At 48.0% G+C, this 17,787-nt stretch overlaps 2 protein-coding genes across 2 annotated transcripts; one reads left to right on the top strand and one right to left on the bottom strand.

The window, feature by feature from the left end:
- The first annotated feature begins 2,071 nt into the window (after positions 1 to 2,071).
- On the top strand, positions 2,072 to 10,010 carry CYREN (cell cycle regulator of NHEJ). The gene is made up of 3 exons (XM_066549792.1): positions 2,072 to 2,190; positions 2,284 to 2,350; positions 2,651 to 10,010. The coding sequence occupies exons 1-3, from the start codon at positions 2,072 to 2,074 to the stop codon at positions 2,885 to 2,887; spliced, it is 423 nt and encodes a 140-aa protein (XP_066405889.1). The 3' UTR covers positions 2,888 to 10,010.
- TMEM140 (transmembrane protein 140) lies at positions 3,685 to 9,001 on the bottom strand. The gene is made up of 4 exons (XM_066549791.1): positions 8,863 to 9,001; positions 6,727 to 6,845; positions 5,983 to 6,097; positions 3,685 to 5,264 (listed from the first exon to the last, which is right to left on the bottom strand). Exons 3-4 carry the CDS (start codon positions 5,993 to 5,995, stop codon positions 4,621 to 4,623), a joined length of 657 nt encoding a protein of 218 aa, XP_066405888.1. The 5' UTR covers positions 5,996 to 6,097; positions 6,727 to 6,845; positions 8,863 to 9,001; the 3' UTR covers positions 3,685 to 4,620.
- Positions 10,011 to 17,787: the final 7,777 nt, after the last annotated feature.

Raw genomic sequence — 17,787 nt, 5'->3', positions numbered from 1 at the left:
CTCTATGCTTTGTTCAGCAGTTGCTGCAAAACATGGAGGGTGGTGAGGGCAGTGATGTGCCAAGTCTCCTGCATGCAAAAAAGCTCTTGTGTTTTCACCAGGTGCTTCCAGCACCACATCTGCACACCAAGGTGAACCAGACATCCAGGAACAAAAACAACTGCATTTGCTTGGATGTATTGTGTTACCTTGGCATAGGTATCTGCTACCAACCAGAGCAGAAATTTGAGTCAGACTTTGAAATACTTATGTTGGAGTTCAGAAGCTACATAATGCCTAGTAGGTACCTGATGGTGGATAGGGGGAGGGAGGCCAGGACCAGTCTGGCCCTGTATAGGGCTCTCTGTCACTGGAGCTGTCTCTCCCCCTAAGCCCCCAACATCAGGCAAGTGCTGATGGTATTGCATAGCCTTTGAATGGACTAAGCAGATACATTTTATCTGCTTACACATTGCCATGGAGCTTTCTGCTGCTTATGTCCTTGGCCTGTATTGGGAGTTTGTGGTACTGTTGTTCCTTGGCAGAGCATACACTGTGCTGGAAAATGAACAGCCATTCATGAGCCATATGGGTAGCCATTCTCACAGACAGCTGCTCAAGGATAACACTGCTGGATACTGAAATCCTCACTACAGGCATATTCATGCTACAGGTACCTGTTGTCCATGGAGTAACTTGCTCCTGCTGACTACACTCCTCTTAAAACCCCACCTTCCGTTCTCCAAGACTAACATGTCCCCTGCTAGACTGACATCTAAGTACAGGCTTTCCTGTACTTAGATGGAGTGGGATGTGATATTAATGGTGCAACTGCTCTTCATGCCAGTCTGAACTAATGTCCCCTCAAATCTAGTGCTGACTTTGAACTGGCTTCAGGAATTCCCAGGGTTAGTCTGGGAGTTTAGAGAGTTCTCAAATAGGAGCCTTTGTTTGCCTCTAAAAAGGCCAAGAAAGATTGTGGCTGTATTCCAAGCCCTGCAGTGGTGACTACATTGCATAGGGGTTTTAGAATTCAGAATTACAAAATTACAGAATGGTCTGGGTTGGAAGGGACTTAAAGCTCTTCTAGTTCCAACTCTGCCATGAGCACAGCCACCTTCCACTAGACCACGTTGTCCAAAGCCCCATTTAATCCGGTCCTGAACGCTACCATGGATGTTACTTTGTTCCAGATGTTATCTTCCAGCCCTCACAGAGGGTCAGTTGAGGTTTCTGGAGAGAGACTACTTTCAGGTTTGCTTCATAAGTAGGACTATGAGCAAAACAAAACCTCCAAACAGGGAAAGAAAGTATAAAAAACATGCGCCAGTCCAAGGCTGCTATGCAAAATAATAGTGCATTAGCACAACGTTGATACTGTGCCAGAAACCTGGAGGGAAGGAATGGACATGTTATTTTGCTAGAACAATGCTCAACATGCTGTATTCCCAGAGGGGCTTTTACCCCATCCTTGGCCCAGGCTCCCCTCTCCTCGCTTCCCGGAACGAGTCCCCGCCGCTCCGGCGGAGCGCTGCTGCCCGGTGCAACCGGGCCTGCACGACGGGCGCTCCGGGCGGCACGACGGCACCGTAACCGAGCGCTCGGGGCGGCACGGCGGCAGCGTAACCGAGCGCTCCGGGCGGCACGGCGGCAGCGTAACCGAGCGCTCCGGGCGGCACGGCGGCAGCGTAACCGAGCGCTCCGGGCGGCCAGGCGGCAGCGTAACCGAGCGCTCCGGGCGGCACGGCGGCAGCGTAACCGAGCGCTCGGGGCGGCACGGCGGCAGCGTAACCGAGCGCTCGGGGCGGCGTCGGGCCCGGCCCGCCAGGCTGCCCCAGGGCTCGGAGGCTGCACGCCTCGTTCCCAACGCGCCGTCTGCTCCGCAGCTGGCTCAGAGCCGTGTTTGCTCCTTGACGGAGTATCGAGGAACGCGATATTGCCTGCCTGCCTGATCAAACACGGGACTCTGTCGTGACTTGGGTTTTAGGGCGGCCTGGGGCTGTTTTTCCAGCTCCCCTGCACTCCCGGTCGGGCGGGAAGCAGCCCCGGTGTGACAGCGGAAGGCGCCCCGTCGGCACCGCCCCGCGTGGGCATGGCGGCTGGGGCCCGGCGGCGGCAGCTCCCGGCCTGGATGGGGGCGGCGGGGGACGGGCGGGCGGCGGCGGCACCGGCCCCCAGCGCCGGGCGGCGGCGAGCGGCGGCGGGGCGCAGGTAGCGCCGCTGGGGCGGGGGAGCGGCCGGGGCGGCGGGCGGGAGGGCGAGCTCAGCGCTGCCCACGCTGAGCGTCCCCTGTGCATTGCCCAGGCCGGCGGCGCTGTACTGCATGAACGAGGCGGAGCTGCTGGAGGTGGCCCTGGCAGTCCTGGCCGAGGTGAGCCGGGACCTCCGGGGGTGGGGGCGGCAGGGCTCCGGAGGACGGGCAGGGAGCGCTGCTGCCCGCGGCTCCCTGGCGGCCCTCTCCGGGCGGGCCGGAGGGCGCTGCCGGTGCTGCATGGCTTTCCCGGCCTCTCCTCCCTGTCCCAGCGGCCCTGCTGCCTTTGCGAAGCAGAACCGCAGGCCTGGGGCCTGGCGAGGCGTGGCTCACGGGCATGGTGGGCTGCCCTCCTGCTCCTTGGGTGCTCCCGGCATGAAGTCATGCACGGCCGGCAGTTGTTGTTTTCCCTCTGGTCAGAATCTACAGAGCGAGGAGGGTGAAGAGAAGGCCCGATCCGGGAGCGAAGAGGAGCAGGAGATCCCGCCAACACCAAACGAGGTTCCTGGAAGCACGGCCAGCACGGATGGAGGCAGTGACCGCGGTCCGGCACTTCCGTCCCCTCCTGCTGCTGCTGCTGCTGACGCAGAGGGGACAGGCGGGGAGAACTCTGAGGACGATGTCCTGAAATACGTCAGGGAGATCTTTTTCAGCTAACATCTCTGACTTCCCAGGAGAAGAGGGCACAGTGGGGAGGGTGTCTCCTCCCGCGGCCCTGGGAACGGAGGGAGGAGGGCCTGGAGGGGGCTGTGCATCCATCTGCTGTGTCGGTGCCCTGTGTAGCTGGTAGGATACCCAGGAAGGCCAGAGGGGGAAAGGAAGGAGGTACTCAGTTCTCCCAATCTATGCTGGGCTCAGTGGGATTTGGCTCCAGATTAGGTGTTCATTTCTGTTTCACATTTCAGAGCATGGACAGATAAAAGAAGACATTCGGGTTTCTGTGAGTTATCCCTTTGGTGGGTTGGTGTTTGTTGGGCATGGAGGCAAGCAGGGAGCTGCTGACCTGGAAGACCTTTGCTGGCAGAGCTACATGGTCGTGGTTCAGCCTTGAGGCTCCCTTGTCCTTGTGGTCCCTCTGTCACAGCTGCAGTGGGGCCTGGCAGGCTGTTCCCATTGGGACTGGTGCTGAGTTTGTCTCCAGACTCCAGCTGTCTTCCCAATGTTGAGGAACACGAACGGGAGCAGACTGGCAGGGGCTGGACTGCCCTGAGGGGGCTGACCCCGTGGGGGGGCCAGCGTGCATGGGGGTCTGGGAAGGGATGAAGATGGCTCGGTGTCCTCTTCCCAATCAAAAAAAAAGGACAAAGAAACCACATGAGGCCAGCTGTGAGAGCATGTATTGAAATGAAGAATCGGTGAAATCAGCATCACCAGCCTCATTCCCACCAAGGCTGAAGCAAGAGGAAACAGACCCTCATGTCCCTTGAAACAAATTCACTCAACTGCAAAGAATATCACTGTTGAGCAAACATTCTTTATTTGCATAAATTCTCCCAGTCACTGGATGAATTAATGCAGCATGTACTTACAAAGCTGTTACATATTCACTACACAGAAAATTCAATAACATAAAACTCTGGTTTTGAAAAATGATTATATGGACTGGAGTTAACCGTTTTAGTCTTTTCCGCCATCTAGTGTCCTTTAGGGGTTATTACTACCCCCTGTAGGGGTTTTGCTGGTCGTTGAATCGTCTTCCTCACTTGTCCTTTTATTGCACTTTCTTAGTTGGTGCATGCTCAGTTTGTTATCTTGTTTTCAAACTACAAACCTCCTTCTTTCTGGTGTTACTTCTGTATCGTCCTAGATGGCTTTCTTCACAGCCTTGAAGGTTGGTTATTGATTGGCTGTTTAAGTGATATGTATCCTGTCTAGTTATGAAGAAATTATCTATTTGGTTACATTTTCCTGAACATTTGTTAGTTCCTAGTTAAACATAATGTACAGATCCTGTTTTCAAACTCCCTTTGTTATATGGTAGGGCCAAATGTATTAAAAGCATTTTGTTAGTTAATTACAATTTTAATCACATACTATGGAGGTACTAGCAACTTTTTTTACTTAGACTAGGTATGAGCAAAGGGCTGTGCCCACTGGTAGCTAGTTCTGCTACCTTCACTGCTCTTTGGGGCCAGAAGTGCTGTCACTTTGATGCTGTGCCACTTTGATGCTGTGAGGGGTGTTACATGCTGTTGTACCTGGGCAGCTTCTGTGCTGTGGCTGTTGTCTGCTGCCAGGTTGATGCAGGAATGCTGCACGCAGCAATGTGCCAGAGGATGGCTGGACACGAGCCTTTGGACTGGGAATCAGATTTTTGCTAGGGAGTAAGGCTGTATTTGGATTACAATTTTAAAATCATGTTACCAATAGCTCTTGCATCTTCTTCGCTGTCAAATCTTAGTGGGCAGGGCCTCCTCAGTTAAATGGTTTTGACACATATGTGTGTGCTTGGCCCAGCTAAGGTACACAGTGACAGTGAGAATCTGGAGCAGTAGCAGAGCCTGAGTCCCAAGCAGTGCCAGGAAGCCTCCAGTGAAATCAGAGGGATGAATCCAGTGTGAGGTTTGTAAAAGAAACATACCCAGGCCTCCAGACAGGATTATCATCTTGATGAAGAGTATGATGCGAATCATCTTCCATCCCTCTCCCTGCCCTTTAAATGTGCAATTCACATTTAAAACAAAAGGGAGGTGGAAGAGGATGAAGACCAGGCAGCTATACACACAAACCCTGGCTAGTCCCAGTTGCAGTGGACTGATGCCCATTGCCTGCAGATGCTTGGTGTCCAGGCACTGCAGCTCCCCAGCTGTACCATTCCACAGGCAGAAGTTGTAAAAGCCAATGCGTTTGTCAGGGAGGTTCACCAGGTTCCCGGCCTCGTACAGCAGAGCGTAGGACACCAGGGCCAGGGTCCCAACAGCCTCCAGTAGAGCCAGCACGGGCAGCAGCTTCTTGGCACACCACTGTGGCAGCACACCCATCCTGGTGCCTGCATGCTTTCTTGGTACCATGGTAAGAGCTGCTGTGGGGATGCCTGTTGCAAAACATGAAGGGGGGACCCCTCAGTTGTTGCCTCTTATGGCACCCTTCCCGAGATGGGCTCTGAGCCTTATGCCTGGGGTCTAGGGACTCCCCTTGCAAACAGAACAGGAGTGTCTCAGTCCTGCCTAGGACTGTGCTGCACATGTGTTACTGCACTGTGAGGGGGGTGCATTTGGTGCACTTCTGGTCACAGCAAAGGTGGCTTAATGGTGGACCAGTACTGGGAGGAGAGTATGACTCAGCTTCACACATGCCCTTTGCATCATGATCTCATTGGAAAAGGCATTTGTCAGCAAATTGCAGGGATGGGAGGAGAGAAAAACTGCTGTCTGGGAAGAAGCATGATAAGAGCTATTGTGGGATAATGCCTTTCTTTCAGCTTTTATCAGACAAGGACATCCCTTTTGATCTTTGGACTACTGAGTAAAGTGCAGAGGTGACAGGATCTGAACTGCAGGGCTCCCCTTGCCTCCCTGCCCTTGTCCTATAGCTCTGGAACACCCAGTGCCATTGATATGGGTGTGAAATGGGTGGCCATTTCCAGCATTTCCACCTGGAGCTCAGCTACCCACTGAGGCTCGTAGACACGGTGCTCCTCTGTCTCGGTTGCCTGGGGAGCAGTGCCCTACACAGACAGGCAGGTGCCAAGCTCAGAGAGGCACCCTGGATCCTCCTGCAGCCACTGGGACATGGGTGCTACTGAGACACACCTGGGATTGGCATCCACCTTGCTCCTCTCTCAGGCTGGTTGGCAAACTTGACTCTGCTCCTCTCCCCAGAATGTGTACTGTCCTCTAGTGCTGTCCTGTAGGCTTCTGCTTCACACTGAAAAACAGGGAAGTGTCATCAGGAAAGGCTATCACTGCCTGCAGAGTCATATGGCATTGAAGCACTCTCCACCCAGGTCTGCAGAGAGGCATAAACACAGGACTCAAGGGACCTTGGCTTCAAGCCCAGCCTTGGGCTTGAGGCTTTGCAATTAACTCTTCCTCCCTCTGACAAGCTTCAGCTGCTGAGAATAATTTACCACTTTCCTTTAAGAAGTTCACATTAGCCCTACTGTCCCCTTCCACTGCCTATTACCCAGTGGTATATCATTTACTTAAGAATTGGACTCTGGGTCCCTTCCAGTTCAGAATAGTCTGTGAATTTGTGATAACCTGGATGTCCTAGACCATCACCCAAAGCTGATTATGAATTTGGTACAGCCTCTGAGTTTTTAGAGTGCCAGAAGAGACTCTACTCAATCTGTACTCAGTGCCTGGTGGTGCCTGCCTCTGCTGCTGACCAGAGACCCTTCAGCTTTCCCCTCCCACTCCTCATCTCTCCCTGGAAACTTGGAAGTGGGGCACCTCTGTTTAATGAGCACAAAGATGAAGCTTCTCAGTCCCGAACTTCTTCCAAGAGAAACACACACACAGCATGGAAGGGAGGTCACAGCATCAGACACCAACCTGTCCACTTCCCCTGGTCGCTTTTCCCTCACTTCTTGTAGCCTCCCTTGGAGGGCTTCTTCTCAAAAGGCTTCTGGAGAGACTGGAAGCTCACATGGAGGATGCCCATTGTTCTGAATCTGCAATGAAGACACAGGAAAAATATCTGTGCTTGGGCACAGGATGTGCTGCAAAATCAGACCTCTGGTGAAATGTAATTCACCATGGTTTCTCTTTCCCCTAGTGTTGTTGCTTGGTTTGTCTGTCTTACACATGGTCTCCTGCACCCAGACATTGCTGCTCTTCCTGTCCTGTGAGGGCTCACACCACTCATTGTTCTTCCTGCTGCCCTGCCTTACCCTGAGAGGAAGAACAAGCTGCACTTGGAGGGAGTTCTTGGCTGGCTGACCAGGTCTACAGGGATTTCTGCAGCCCAGCTGACTCTTGGCCCTGCCCGCCCACCCACCAACCCTTGCTGTTGTATTTCTTTAGACCAATTTCCTAGGGAAGGCAGGCTTGTAGAAAGGTGGCTTTTTGTTCAGTCATCTCATGCTCACTCCCTTGGTATCCATAAAATGTACAAGCTATTAAAATTTGTCCTAGTTGCACATGTTTACTAGAGAGGGGACAGAATTAAATTCCTATCAGGTTTATGGTAACATATGGCAGGGGTGGAGGACAGCCACCTCAGAGACCCTGTGCTGCTGTGTGATCTCTGCATGCATGGGGACCTGGGGAAAGCACATGGTATCTCTGCCCTCTCCTCTGCTTTGAGGATCATGTGTGTAAGGACATATTTTCCCAGCAATGTCCCTCTCTTCATGGTTAAATTGCTGGCATCTTTACCTCCTGCTGCTTCCCCAGCAGGTAAATCCCTGTCCCTACGTGTGACTGATAGGACCAGAAACATGCCTGGGATGGCCCTGTGCCAGCTGGATGGAGAACTGGCCTGGAGGCAGTGAAGGCTGAGACCTGGCACCATGCCAGGGTGCAGCCACAGATAAGGATATTTGTGAGCTCTGCAGTTCATCACTGAGGCAGGTTTAGCAGCAGTCTGGCTGAGAAGCGAGAGACAAACAGGAAAGAGCTCTCACCCAGTCTACAGCTTGGGTTTTCCCAGACAGTCTCACTGCCTCTAAGGAGGTGTCTGTGCCTTTGGATGGGAAACTCTGTGGCTCTTCCTCAAAGGTGCAAGAAAGGGGAACCTGAACATGGCACAGCAAGCCCCAGCCTAGAGTCAGCGTCCTTGTTCCTGGACTGGCATTGATGGAAACACTGGGTTTCACCATAGCAGAGCTCTGTGTCTCAGTCTCCCTGGCAGAGAGAGGCCCCATGGGAATGGCTCAGGAGCTCCCTGAGGTCTCTGTGTGGTCAGTAAGGCTCCTAGGCACCCTCTGTGCTTTTGGGACTGCACAGCCCTTTCCTCTGCTGCTCACAGGCAGCGGGCACCCTTGCCAGGCTGGGGCTGTGCCTTCCTCTGGCAAGCAGCTGGCAGAGCGCCTGGGCAAGGAGACAGGAAGGCACACAGCCCTGGCACCTGGGTTAGGGGACAGGAAGGCACACAGCCCTGGCACCTGGGCAAGGGGACAGGGAGGCACACAGCCCTGGCACCTGGGCAAGGGGACAGGAAGGCACACAGCTCTGGAACAGGATCTGTGCAGGGACGAGCATCTCTGTGAGCCACTGGATGCCGCTGCAGTGGGGCTGAGTGCAAGGAGGCGAGGGAATGGGCATTTCCTTTGGCACTGTAGAGCCTCCCAGACAGTTTGACTTTCCTGTCTCCCCTCTCCCTGGCTGCTGAGGGGAGAAATGCTGTACAAGAGTAATGGGAAAGTATCATGCTTTGGACATGACACTCTTCCTTCAGGACATCTGTCCTGTCTCTTCACCACCTCCCCACCCCAGCTATCCGAATCTGTTTCCCCCTTAGGTAGGATAAGCTGCGGAGAAACCATGGGTGAAGAAAGGCCACTGACAAGCTAAGGAATGCTGGTAAACAAAAACCAACCAGCAGCAAATGGAACAGACTGTGGGGGAACTGCCCTTAAAGCAGGGGAAGGACCCTCCAAGACATCTGCACCCTGCAACACCACCTCTGGCAGTCCTCCCCAGTGCCAGTGACATTAAAAAGCGGGGGTCTCAGTGGAGAATACTTACGGGCTGCCCATCTGGGTGGGTGCGGAGCTGAAACACGGCTGGAGAGGGCTGTGGTGCCGGGATAGGATACAAGTGGTTCTGCGGCTGCTGCCGGTGCTGCTGGCTGCTGGCTGTCCCCAGCCTTTTTTTGTCACGTGCAGATAGCTATCTCGGCTTTCTCTTTCGGTTCTGAGGGCAGTGCTCTTTCCCGATACAGAGTCAGCTGCCTCTGACCAAGAAAACAAGCCAAGCCCAGCTCCACAACCTGCGCCAGGCTCAGGCTTGCGTTTCCTTTCCTTCTCCCTGCTGTGCCAACCAGCAGGAAAACCTGACCAGGCTAAGCTCACCCCGGTTGCTGTGCTGTTAGAGTAGCTTGGGTGTCCGTGAGGGCTTAGATGAATTTGTTTCGTTTTGTTTGGACACTTTAGAGGTGACTGAGCGTCCCAGCACAGATGTTGGTACCTCAGCACTGCCAGAGTTCGTGCACTTTGGACACGGATCCCTCCCTCCCTGCCTCTGCTTCCCAGACACAGCGTGGCCCCAGTTCCCTGCCCGCAGCCGCCGTGCTTACGCAGGCACAGAGCAAGGTGCCAAGGTGCCTGCTGCTACAGGGAACCACTGACACCTCCAGTTATGGAAGGGGAAAACTCTCCTGTCGGAACTCAGTACATCCCTCTGGGTGTCCAGAGTTGCTGAAGCCCCTGCCGGGGGGCTTGGAGACACAGTGCACAGCCCAGAACACCTGGGGAATTGATTTTGACCCATGGAGCAAATTACCAGCTTATATGAGGACCAGAAAGTCACAGAAGTTTAAATAATGTAATAATAAAATTATCACCAGGTGAAAGGGTGGATTATGGGATTTTTTGGATGGGGGTTTTGGGGACAAGATGGAGGACTTAGGCATGTCCAGCCTTTCTTCTTGTTCTTCTCTGCCACCATCTTCTGCTGTGATGCTGGCACTTTGGAATTGGTTTAGAATAGAAGTTCACTGTCTAACGTAGGTGATACGTATTGGAAAGTAATTGTGAACATGGTATACATAGTTTGTAGTATAAAAAGACAACACCGCCCCCAGAGTGCCACTGGCTGTCCTACTGAGCGGACCTTAGCTGGACAGGAGAAAAATTTTATAGATAAGATTTAATAAACAATGCTGAGACCGAAAACTGAAGAGCTCTGACTCATTCTTCGGATGCGCGGGTCAAAACAGAGACTTTTCACAAATCTCAGGGCTGCAATGAACAGCAGAACTCCGAAGACTCTCCTGCCTTTAGTCCTCCTGGGCTGGTCTGGAGCTGTTTGTCCTACTAGCAGTCTTTGTGGTGGGGTTAGCCCTCCTCTGTTAGGAGGGCTGTGTGCTGGGGGTTGATGCATGTGGGACACCTAGCCATGAAGCTGATTTTCACCTCATAATTCCATGCTTAGGCATGGTCTAGAAATGTCCATGTGGTACACATGTTGTGACCTGTAATACTGGCACTCACATCTAAGAGCACAAAGTAAGTGGAAAGAAATATGGGAGGAAGTCCTAAGAGGAGCTCAGTGAACAGAGACATGCAAGTGGTGGTGGTGGGATGCCTTCCTATGTGCATCTGTGTGTGGAATAACCTCAGCATGGAGAGGGACAAGGGTCTGCATCAAGGAGTTCAGCTCACAGGTGGTTTAGGCAGGGGTTCTGGTGGGTGGAGACAAAAAACTTGCAGCAAATGAAGTCCAGCAGTCCAGAGCTGCTGAGCTGAAAGGGGAGAAGGAAGCCTTGGGGCTGAACATCTTCTAGCATTGGGGCTGATGGCTGGGAAACTGAGGGGTAAGAGACTTCTGAGGCAAGACCTCTGTTCCAGTGAAGTAACGTGCTTTGGCAGGGGCGTGTTTGTGCTCCCAAGAGGGAGGAGTCTTGCAGTTTGGGAACATGATTCATTTTTCAGTCATTCAGGGAGAAAAAGGGTATATAATTCTGATCTGGTGATCAACCAGCTCCTTAGCTGATCTCAGCACCACAAGTGAAGCTGCTGTTTCACTGCCATGGGCAGAAAGCACAAGCAGCTCCTTAAAAAATATCCTTGCTTTCACACTGGGGTCCTGTTTGCTGGGATAATCAGGATGACTGCCACACTGGGTCTGCTCTGCCATGCCAGAGCATTTCTCCCTGGAGTGATTGTCCCCCTGCTTGACTTCCAACATTTTGGAATTGCTGACTACTGTGCTCTTAGGAAGTGATGTTTAAAAAGTTTAAATGTTTAAAATACACCATTTGGGAATGTTACTCATGAAGTGTGGCATCTCACTGGCCAGAGCTGGTTGCCTGATTGTGCCCCGAGAAGTGGCAGAAGCACTTCTCGGTGTTTCCTGAGGAGCCCCATGTCTCCTCCCCAGCAGGGTCTCAGTATTTGCTCCTTTTAATGCCTCCTGGGATGCCATAGCTGCCAAAAGGGAGAAGTCCAGTCCAAATTTGACTCAAGACTTGCTCTTGGTTCCAGCTGACCTTCTGACTCTGGAGGCTTCCTTCCACACCTTTGGCTGCCTCTCTAGCAGGCAGTTCCCCTGGCTGCTCCTTCCAGGTATTTGGGCAGGGAAGATTGTGCCTGAAGGCTGGGCAGGATGCAGTTTGCCTTTCCATTCCCCTTCCTGGGGACATTTTACAGATGTGCTCTGCCTGCTTCTTGGGCTTCCAATGCCTAAGTCTAATGACAGAGTGGTTGGGAAGCACAAGTCTCATGGGGATGAGGTGAGGAAGGACATGTCTCATGGAGAAAGAATGGGAAGGGGGAGGAGAAAGAGAGCAGGGCTTCTACCTGTGTGTGCCTGGAGGTAGGAGAGACTGGATGGAGTGTTTGGGCTGCTGGGTTCTGCTTTCTGTGGGTGGGAAAGGAGAGCATGTTCCAGGAGCCAGCTTCTGCTAAATTCCTGTGTGACCGTTGCTTCCTGGAATTGTTTCCTGAAATGGACATCATTTTTGCATGCATTAGGAAGATTTATGTGGTTTTAAAGTGGAATTAACTGCTCTGCAGTTCTTGAGTTCTCATTTCTCATTGTGCAGTTAAAGCAAACACTCAGCAGTTTAGTAATATTATTATTATTATTATTAAGGAAAGCATGAGATCAACTGGAACTTGGCAAATTTTTTTGCTGATTTTACTCTTCTGTTTTAAAAGTAAACTACTACACCTTATCCCACATATGATTCTGTGGGATAATACTCCAGTCTGGCTATAAAACACAGAAACACAGAAAAAAATATTAAGAGCTGGGATATTTATTTATTTATTTGTTTGTTAAACTTCCTCTAAGCAATGCCCATTCCGGGAAAGCCTAGAAGAATGTGATCTGTTACATTTCTCCCCTTGGTTACAGTACACAATATCTTGGAATGAAATCTGCAGCTGGGGGAGGAACTGCCAAGCCTGCAAAAACATTTGAAGGGACATTCTTTATTAATCTCCTCTTTGGCAGGCAAGTTCTTACTGATCATAACACGGCAATATACTCAACTGTACCGTGCTTAAACTGTACTTGCACTCTGCTTACCTGGACTGCCTGTCCCAAAGAAGTCAATTCCAGCTGCAATGGTCTGTGCCCAGACTTAGGGGCTGGGAGAAGGGGACTCCCTTTTAACTGCATCTCTCCCTGCATACTGTGGGTGGCTGATATGTCTTTTTTCTCAAGAGCTGTATCTCCAGTGCCTTGGCTGGTGTGACAGGCACAGCCCCCACACTGATGGCAGTGCCCAAGTCAGTGCTGCAGGCCAGGCCCCTGGGCTCTCTCTCTCAGCATGACCTGACCCAGCAGATGTGTCTCACAGCTGGACAGGGGCTGGGTGAGCTGTAGCTGGCTTTAGTGCTGCACTGCCCTCACAGAACCACTGGGTGAGGTCCATGATCAACAGGTGAGATGAGCCAGGTCTGACAGTGTATGGGGTGGTTTGTCCCTTGAGAAACAAAGAATATTTACAACATTTTTTAAAACCTTTTATTCTAAGCAAAGAGGTGCCTCTACAGTTGATATTGAATTTCATTAATAATATTTAGCCCAAGGAGCACATTATTACAAATACATGTACCCTACTGAAAATAGGAGAAAATATTTTTTAACCTCTCTGGAATTTGCCTTGGGTTTATTTTTTCTCCACTGAGATTGTTGTCAATCAGTAAATCATAGTGTAGTAATGTGATGAAGACAGTTTAAATGACAGAAAAATGACCTCTTCCAAATGCTGAGATTGAAGGAAATCCAGCCAAAGAACTCTGTACTTCTCTTTGTGGAACATACTCTTTACTGAGGTTTGAGGTTATAGAAAAAAAATGGCTTATTGGTATTTAAATAATTAAACAAACTTGTAATGTTTACTTTCTTTCACTGGCTCAGGTACTTGAAATATCTTAGGTTGAGTGTCACTGCCTTGTGTCTGTGAAACAGAGTAGTGCCTTGAGTTTCTGAAAAAATAATAGAAACAGGAATGAATTATTATGACTAACAAGTTCCAAAAGACTGGTTGACAAAGAGGTATTATCTATCAGTCAGCCACTTTAGGGGCTGTTCAGGGAATGTACACCAGGCTGGGACAGGGGAATCTTGGTAAGAGTCCAATAACTATTGGGAAAACAGTTACCATGTAAAGGCTGATATTTTTCTTTTGGTGGCAAATTTTTTTGTTTGTGTAAAGTTACACTAATTAAATTAATTTTTTATATATCTGTCTCTGGTCAGAAAAAAACCCCTAACAGCCACAGCATGTTGCTCCTGGGATGAAAAATACAGGTATTTTTGCTTTTATGACTTCTGCTCTTAGCCATGCTGTGAAAATATTCTCCTGATGTTTTAGGGTGTTTTTTTTATGGTGTCTTGTTGAACATTTTGATTCATAGGGGAATATTAGAGTTACAATTAAAAAAGCCCCAACAACCCAAACCAACAATTGTAAATAAACATGATAATCACAGTGCCAGAAGGAGTACATGTAAGAAAGCTGCTCAAGGTTGAATCCCTTATGCTGTTCTTTTTAGCAAATATTTATGAACCTGGATACAAACATATAAAATTGACCAGGGAGCTCACTTCCTACTCAATATGGCTTGTTTATTTTTAGTCTGGGAACTGGACAGTTATGCTTTTTCAGTAGTATTAATTGCCACTGCTCTGTTTTTCATATATGTGTTTGGGCTTCTGAAAAAAAATTATTGGCATAAAATGCCAAAAGTCGAGAAATGCCAAAAGTCGAGAAATGCTGGTCTACCTCTTGAACCAATGAAAGCATTAACAAAGCAGTCAGCATTATAAAGTGCATGTACATAAAAACAATATCACCCATTGAAATATCAATGTGACTTCTTTCCAAATAATAGTTTGCTTTCTCTAGGCAACAATAACAGTGCTCCTATTTTACATCTTGAGGCCATACATTTTTCTAGGCTGAACATCAGCAAAGTGTTGTTGAGGGCTACGTACAACTCCAGCATGAATTTCTGTCAAAAATTCTACTGCAGCTGTGATATTCCTTGCTATTCACCTTTTTTTCAAATGCCTTTAACAACTTTCATCAAGATCAACAACAGAAATTTTGTTAAGTCTTTTGATCTAATAAACTTACTTAGTCCCTGAAGTAGATCCACACAGGGAAATGCACATACATGATCATGAGAAGAAGTTAAGTTGTTTCTTGAAGGGATCATGATAGATTTGATAAACTGTTGTTACTTGCTTTACAAAGTAACAGCATCACCCTGATATGTTTTGCTTCTGGTAGGCATCCAGCAAAAGAACTTTATTCATTGCATGAAAGATGTATGAATGCAATCCGTACAATTTCATTGCATGAAATATGTCTTTGCTTGTATTTTAGCACCAAAATGACAGAACAGGACCTAGTGAAGCTTGGCATGACAAATAGTTTTGCAATGTATTCTGCTGTTTATAGGTCGTAGCAAGCATAGCCTTACGGGGTCAGGCTCTTAGGTGGCCAAAGTGGTGTTCAGCCCTGAACATCTCCTCCTCTGCTAAGTTTTCCTTTTTTTCTGTTGTTTATTTACAGTATTTATGTCACAAACAGGAAGCAACAATTTACAGGAACTATTATTGTTGGCTAAATTTCATCCCCAAGCTTTCTAAAAGTCATTTACTCACAGGAGTTTGCTTTGTATATCTGTGGGAAACCTCTTGAGTAATAGTATGTCAATCACAAGCATGAAATAAACAAACACCAAGTAAACAAGGAGAAAAACATGCTTCAACCCTTTTTATCTCAGCAAAACAAGCAAATATAGGTTACAGAAAAATAAAATGTCTCCTTGTTGTCCTGTGAAATCACTCTTTAAATCTGAGGCTACATTTGTCTATGAGCTTAGATGTAGGTGATGTGCCCTTAGTGACACTGTGATGGCTCTTCTGCATGTGTGAGAGGAGGACACAGCTCCTGAGCCCTCTGAACTGGGTGTTGCAAAGTACAAGTGACACCAAAGTACAGAGCACGATACTCCTTGTGTTAATGCCTGTGCCCTCCCCATCCTGACCCTGGGACTGCTTACTCAGCTGTGCTGCAGCAGCTGACAGGTGACAGCCACCTTCCTTGGGACAAAAACTGCCTCCTGGATGATCAGGGTTAAGCTACAGGGAAAATGAATACTTCTGGTCTGCTCTGCTCATCTGACTTGTTCTCTGACAATGCATCAAGATCACAGAAGCATCACAGAATCGTGGAGTAGTCTGGGTTGGAAGAGACCTTAAAGATCACCAGTTCCAACTCCCCTGCCATGGGCAGGGATACCTTCCATTAGACCAGGTTGCTCCAAGTCCCATCCAACCTATCTTGATCACTTCCAGGGATAAAGCACCAATAGCTTCTCTGGCCAACCTGTTCTGGTGAGTCTTCATCCTCATAGTGAAGATTTTTTTCCTAATATTTAATCTAAGTTTATGCACATCTTTTTATTTCTTTGCATTTCAGCACCAGTTGTGTAGCTCAGATCTCTATTTCTATCCTATGGACCTCTTAAATTTGATGATATAGATCCAACGTATTAATGTTTCCCCAAAAGAAGCATACAAAAGTTTTATTCCCTAATAAATGACCATGTTAGGGCCACAGCTCTTCATAACACACAATGCTCACCTCTCTAAAATCACCTGCACCTCTGATCTCACAGTCTACACAGAAGGAGTATTGGAGCCCTAGATTTTAGACTTTCTGTGCTGAAAGGCACAGACCCACAAGAGAACACTATGTTTTACCTGAGGCTGTGGAGAAGGCTTCCAAAATTGATTGATAAGACTAGAATTGCAGATGTGTAGTTAGTTAGAAGTATGTAATATCCCAGAATAGAAAACTTAGAGTTTAAAGTTTTAAAATATAGTAATAAATATGAAACAAAATGAAAGTTTTAAGGCAGAAACACGTTGTTCTTCTTTACTTTCTTCTTCCTTCTTCTTCATGAGTTTAGATGATATTTTGTCACTAAACAGAAAAATCCACACTGTGGGCTTCAAAGGATTAGTTATTGTGTTAAAAAGGAAAACAATCTAGGTATCATTTCTTAATTGGATAGTTTAACCTTAAAGGACCTTATAACAAGAGATGGTTAACTATTTTGTACCTTACTAATGAAAGACTGCAGAACTCACAGCTATGAGGCTGTAACACTAATAAGAAACAATAAACACCTAAGTCTGAACATGAACTATTGTCTCAAGCACCTTCAATCCCAACCCCAGAGGAGCTGATCATGTTTAATAGGTGTATTGTTTGGTCAGCATACAGATCCTTGCTCAGCTGTCAGTTACCCTGAACTTAACCAGTCTGGCTAAAAGCAATCAGAATAGTGTCTTCCATGGTTAATGCAATAAGGTTTACACAAAACCAAACAATGCACCTTTCATTGATTGATCTGCAAAATATAAGGCTGTAGAGAAAACAGTGTATTGATTTGAGTGATGCAATAGACTGCATTTGAGTGATGCAAGCTCTGTACCACCACAGATTTTTTTTCTCCTCAGAAAGGCCACCTGGAACAGATACAGTGCTTTGCTTCTTCCAGTGAACTGCCTATTAAGGTTTGACTAAAATGTTTGTGTGCAATCTTTTAAAAAGTGTTAAATTGAATAGTGTGACTCCTGAAAGTCTAGTTTAGTAACACTTCTACCATTTACTCTGGCATTCTTTATGAGATACAGAGAAGATATAATAAATTGTGGCATATCTGAATAGTTCTAAGTTACCTGGAATTCCAGTTTACACATCAAAATTCAGGACCTTGGAATTTACCCTTGCTTGCTGTTTCACTGCCTTTTCATGTTCCTTCAGGCATAGATAATAGCAAGAAATACCACAAATTTAGTTTATTGCTTAGAGAAAGCAGTTATCAAATTTGTTATTGCTATAAACCTACAGCCTATTATGTTTTTTACAGCTGGACTAATGAGGCAGGAGAAAGGGTGTAGGGAAAACTTCCTTTACCTGCATATTATTTACACAGTAGTCCAAGTATTTCCACATTGTGGAAATACTGTGCTATGGACCCCAAGTCTTTTATATGGAAAGGAGTGCTTTGTCTGCAGCCTGAAGCATCAGTCTCCTGTACGTTAGGGATCTACAGGCCAAACTATTCATTTGAAACAAAATGAACATTATTTAATACAGGCTGTAACAAGGTGAAAAACATTAAATGTACTAATTCTGATGCTGGCTTTCTGCACAAGAGTCTTTTTTTGTGTTAGTTTGTTATACAAGTTAAACTGGAGAGATTTAGTTTACAGTTTAGGGTTTAGTTTAATATCAGAAGGCTTAATTTTATATCCATCAATGCCTTTGTGAGTAGAAGTCTGCACAAGAAATCAAAGCCATTTGTAGCAAAACATACAGCAAACTTGGCAATCTTTGCTATCAAAAGGACATCTGGGATCTATTCAAAACCTAACTTCATTCTCAAAAGTGGCTGTATGCCAGAAAAGAAGAAA

The sequence above is a fragment of the Molothrus aeneus genome, chromosome 5 (assembly GCF_037042795.1).
Source record: "Molothrus aeneus isolate 106 chromosome 5, BPBGC_Maene_1.0, whole genome shotgun sequence".
Classification (NCBI taxonomy): Eukaryota; Metazoa; Chordata; class Aves; order Passeriformes; family Icteridae; genus Molothrus; species Molothrus aeneus.
Note: the sequence above shows the minus strand (reverse complement) of the source record. Positions and strands in the feature narration are given on the sequence as shown.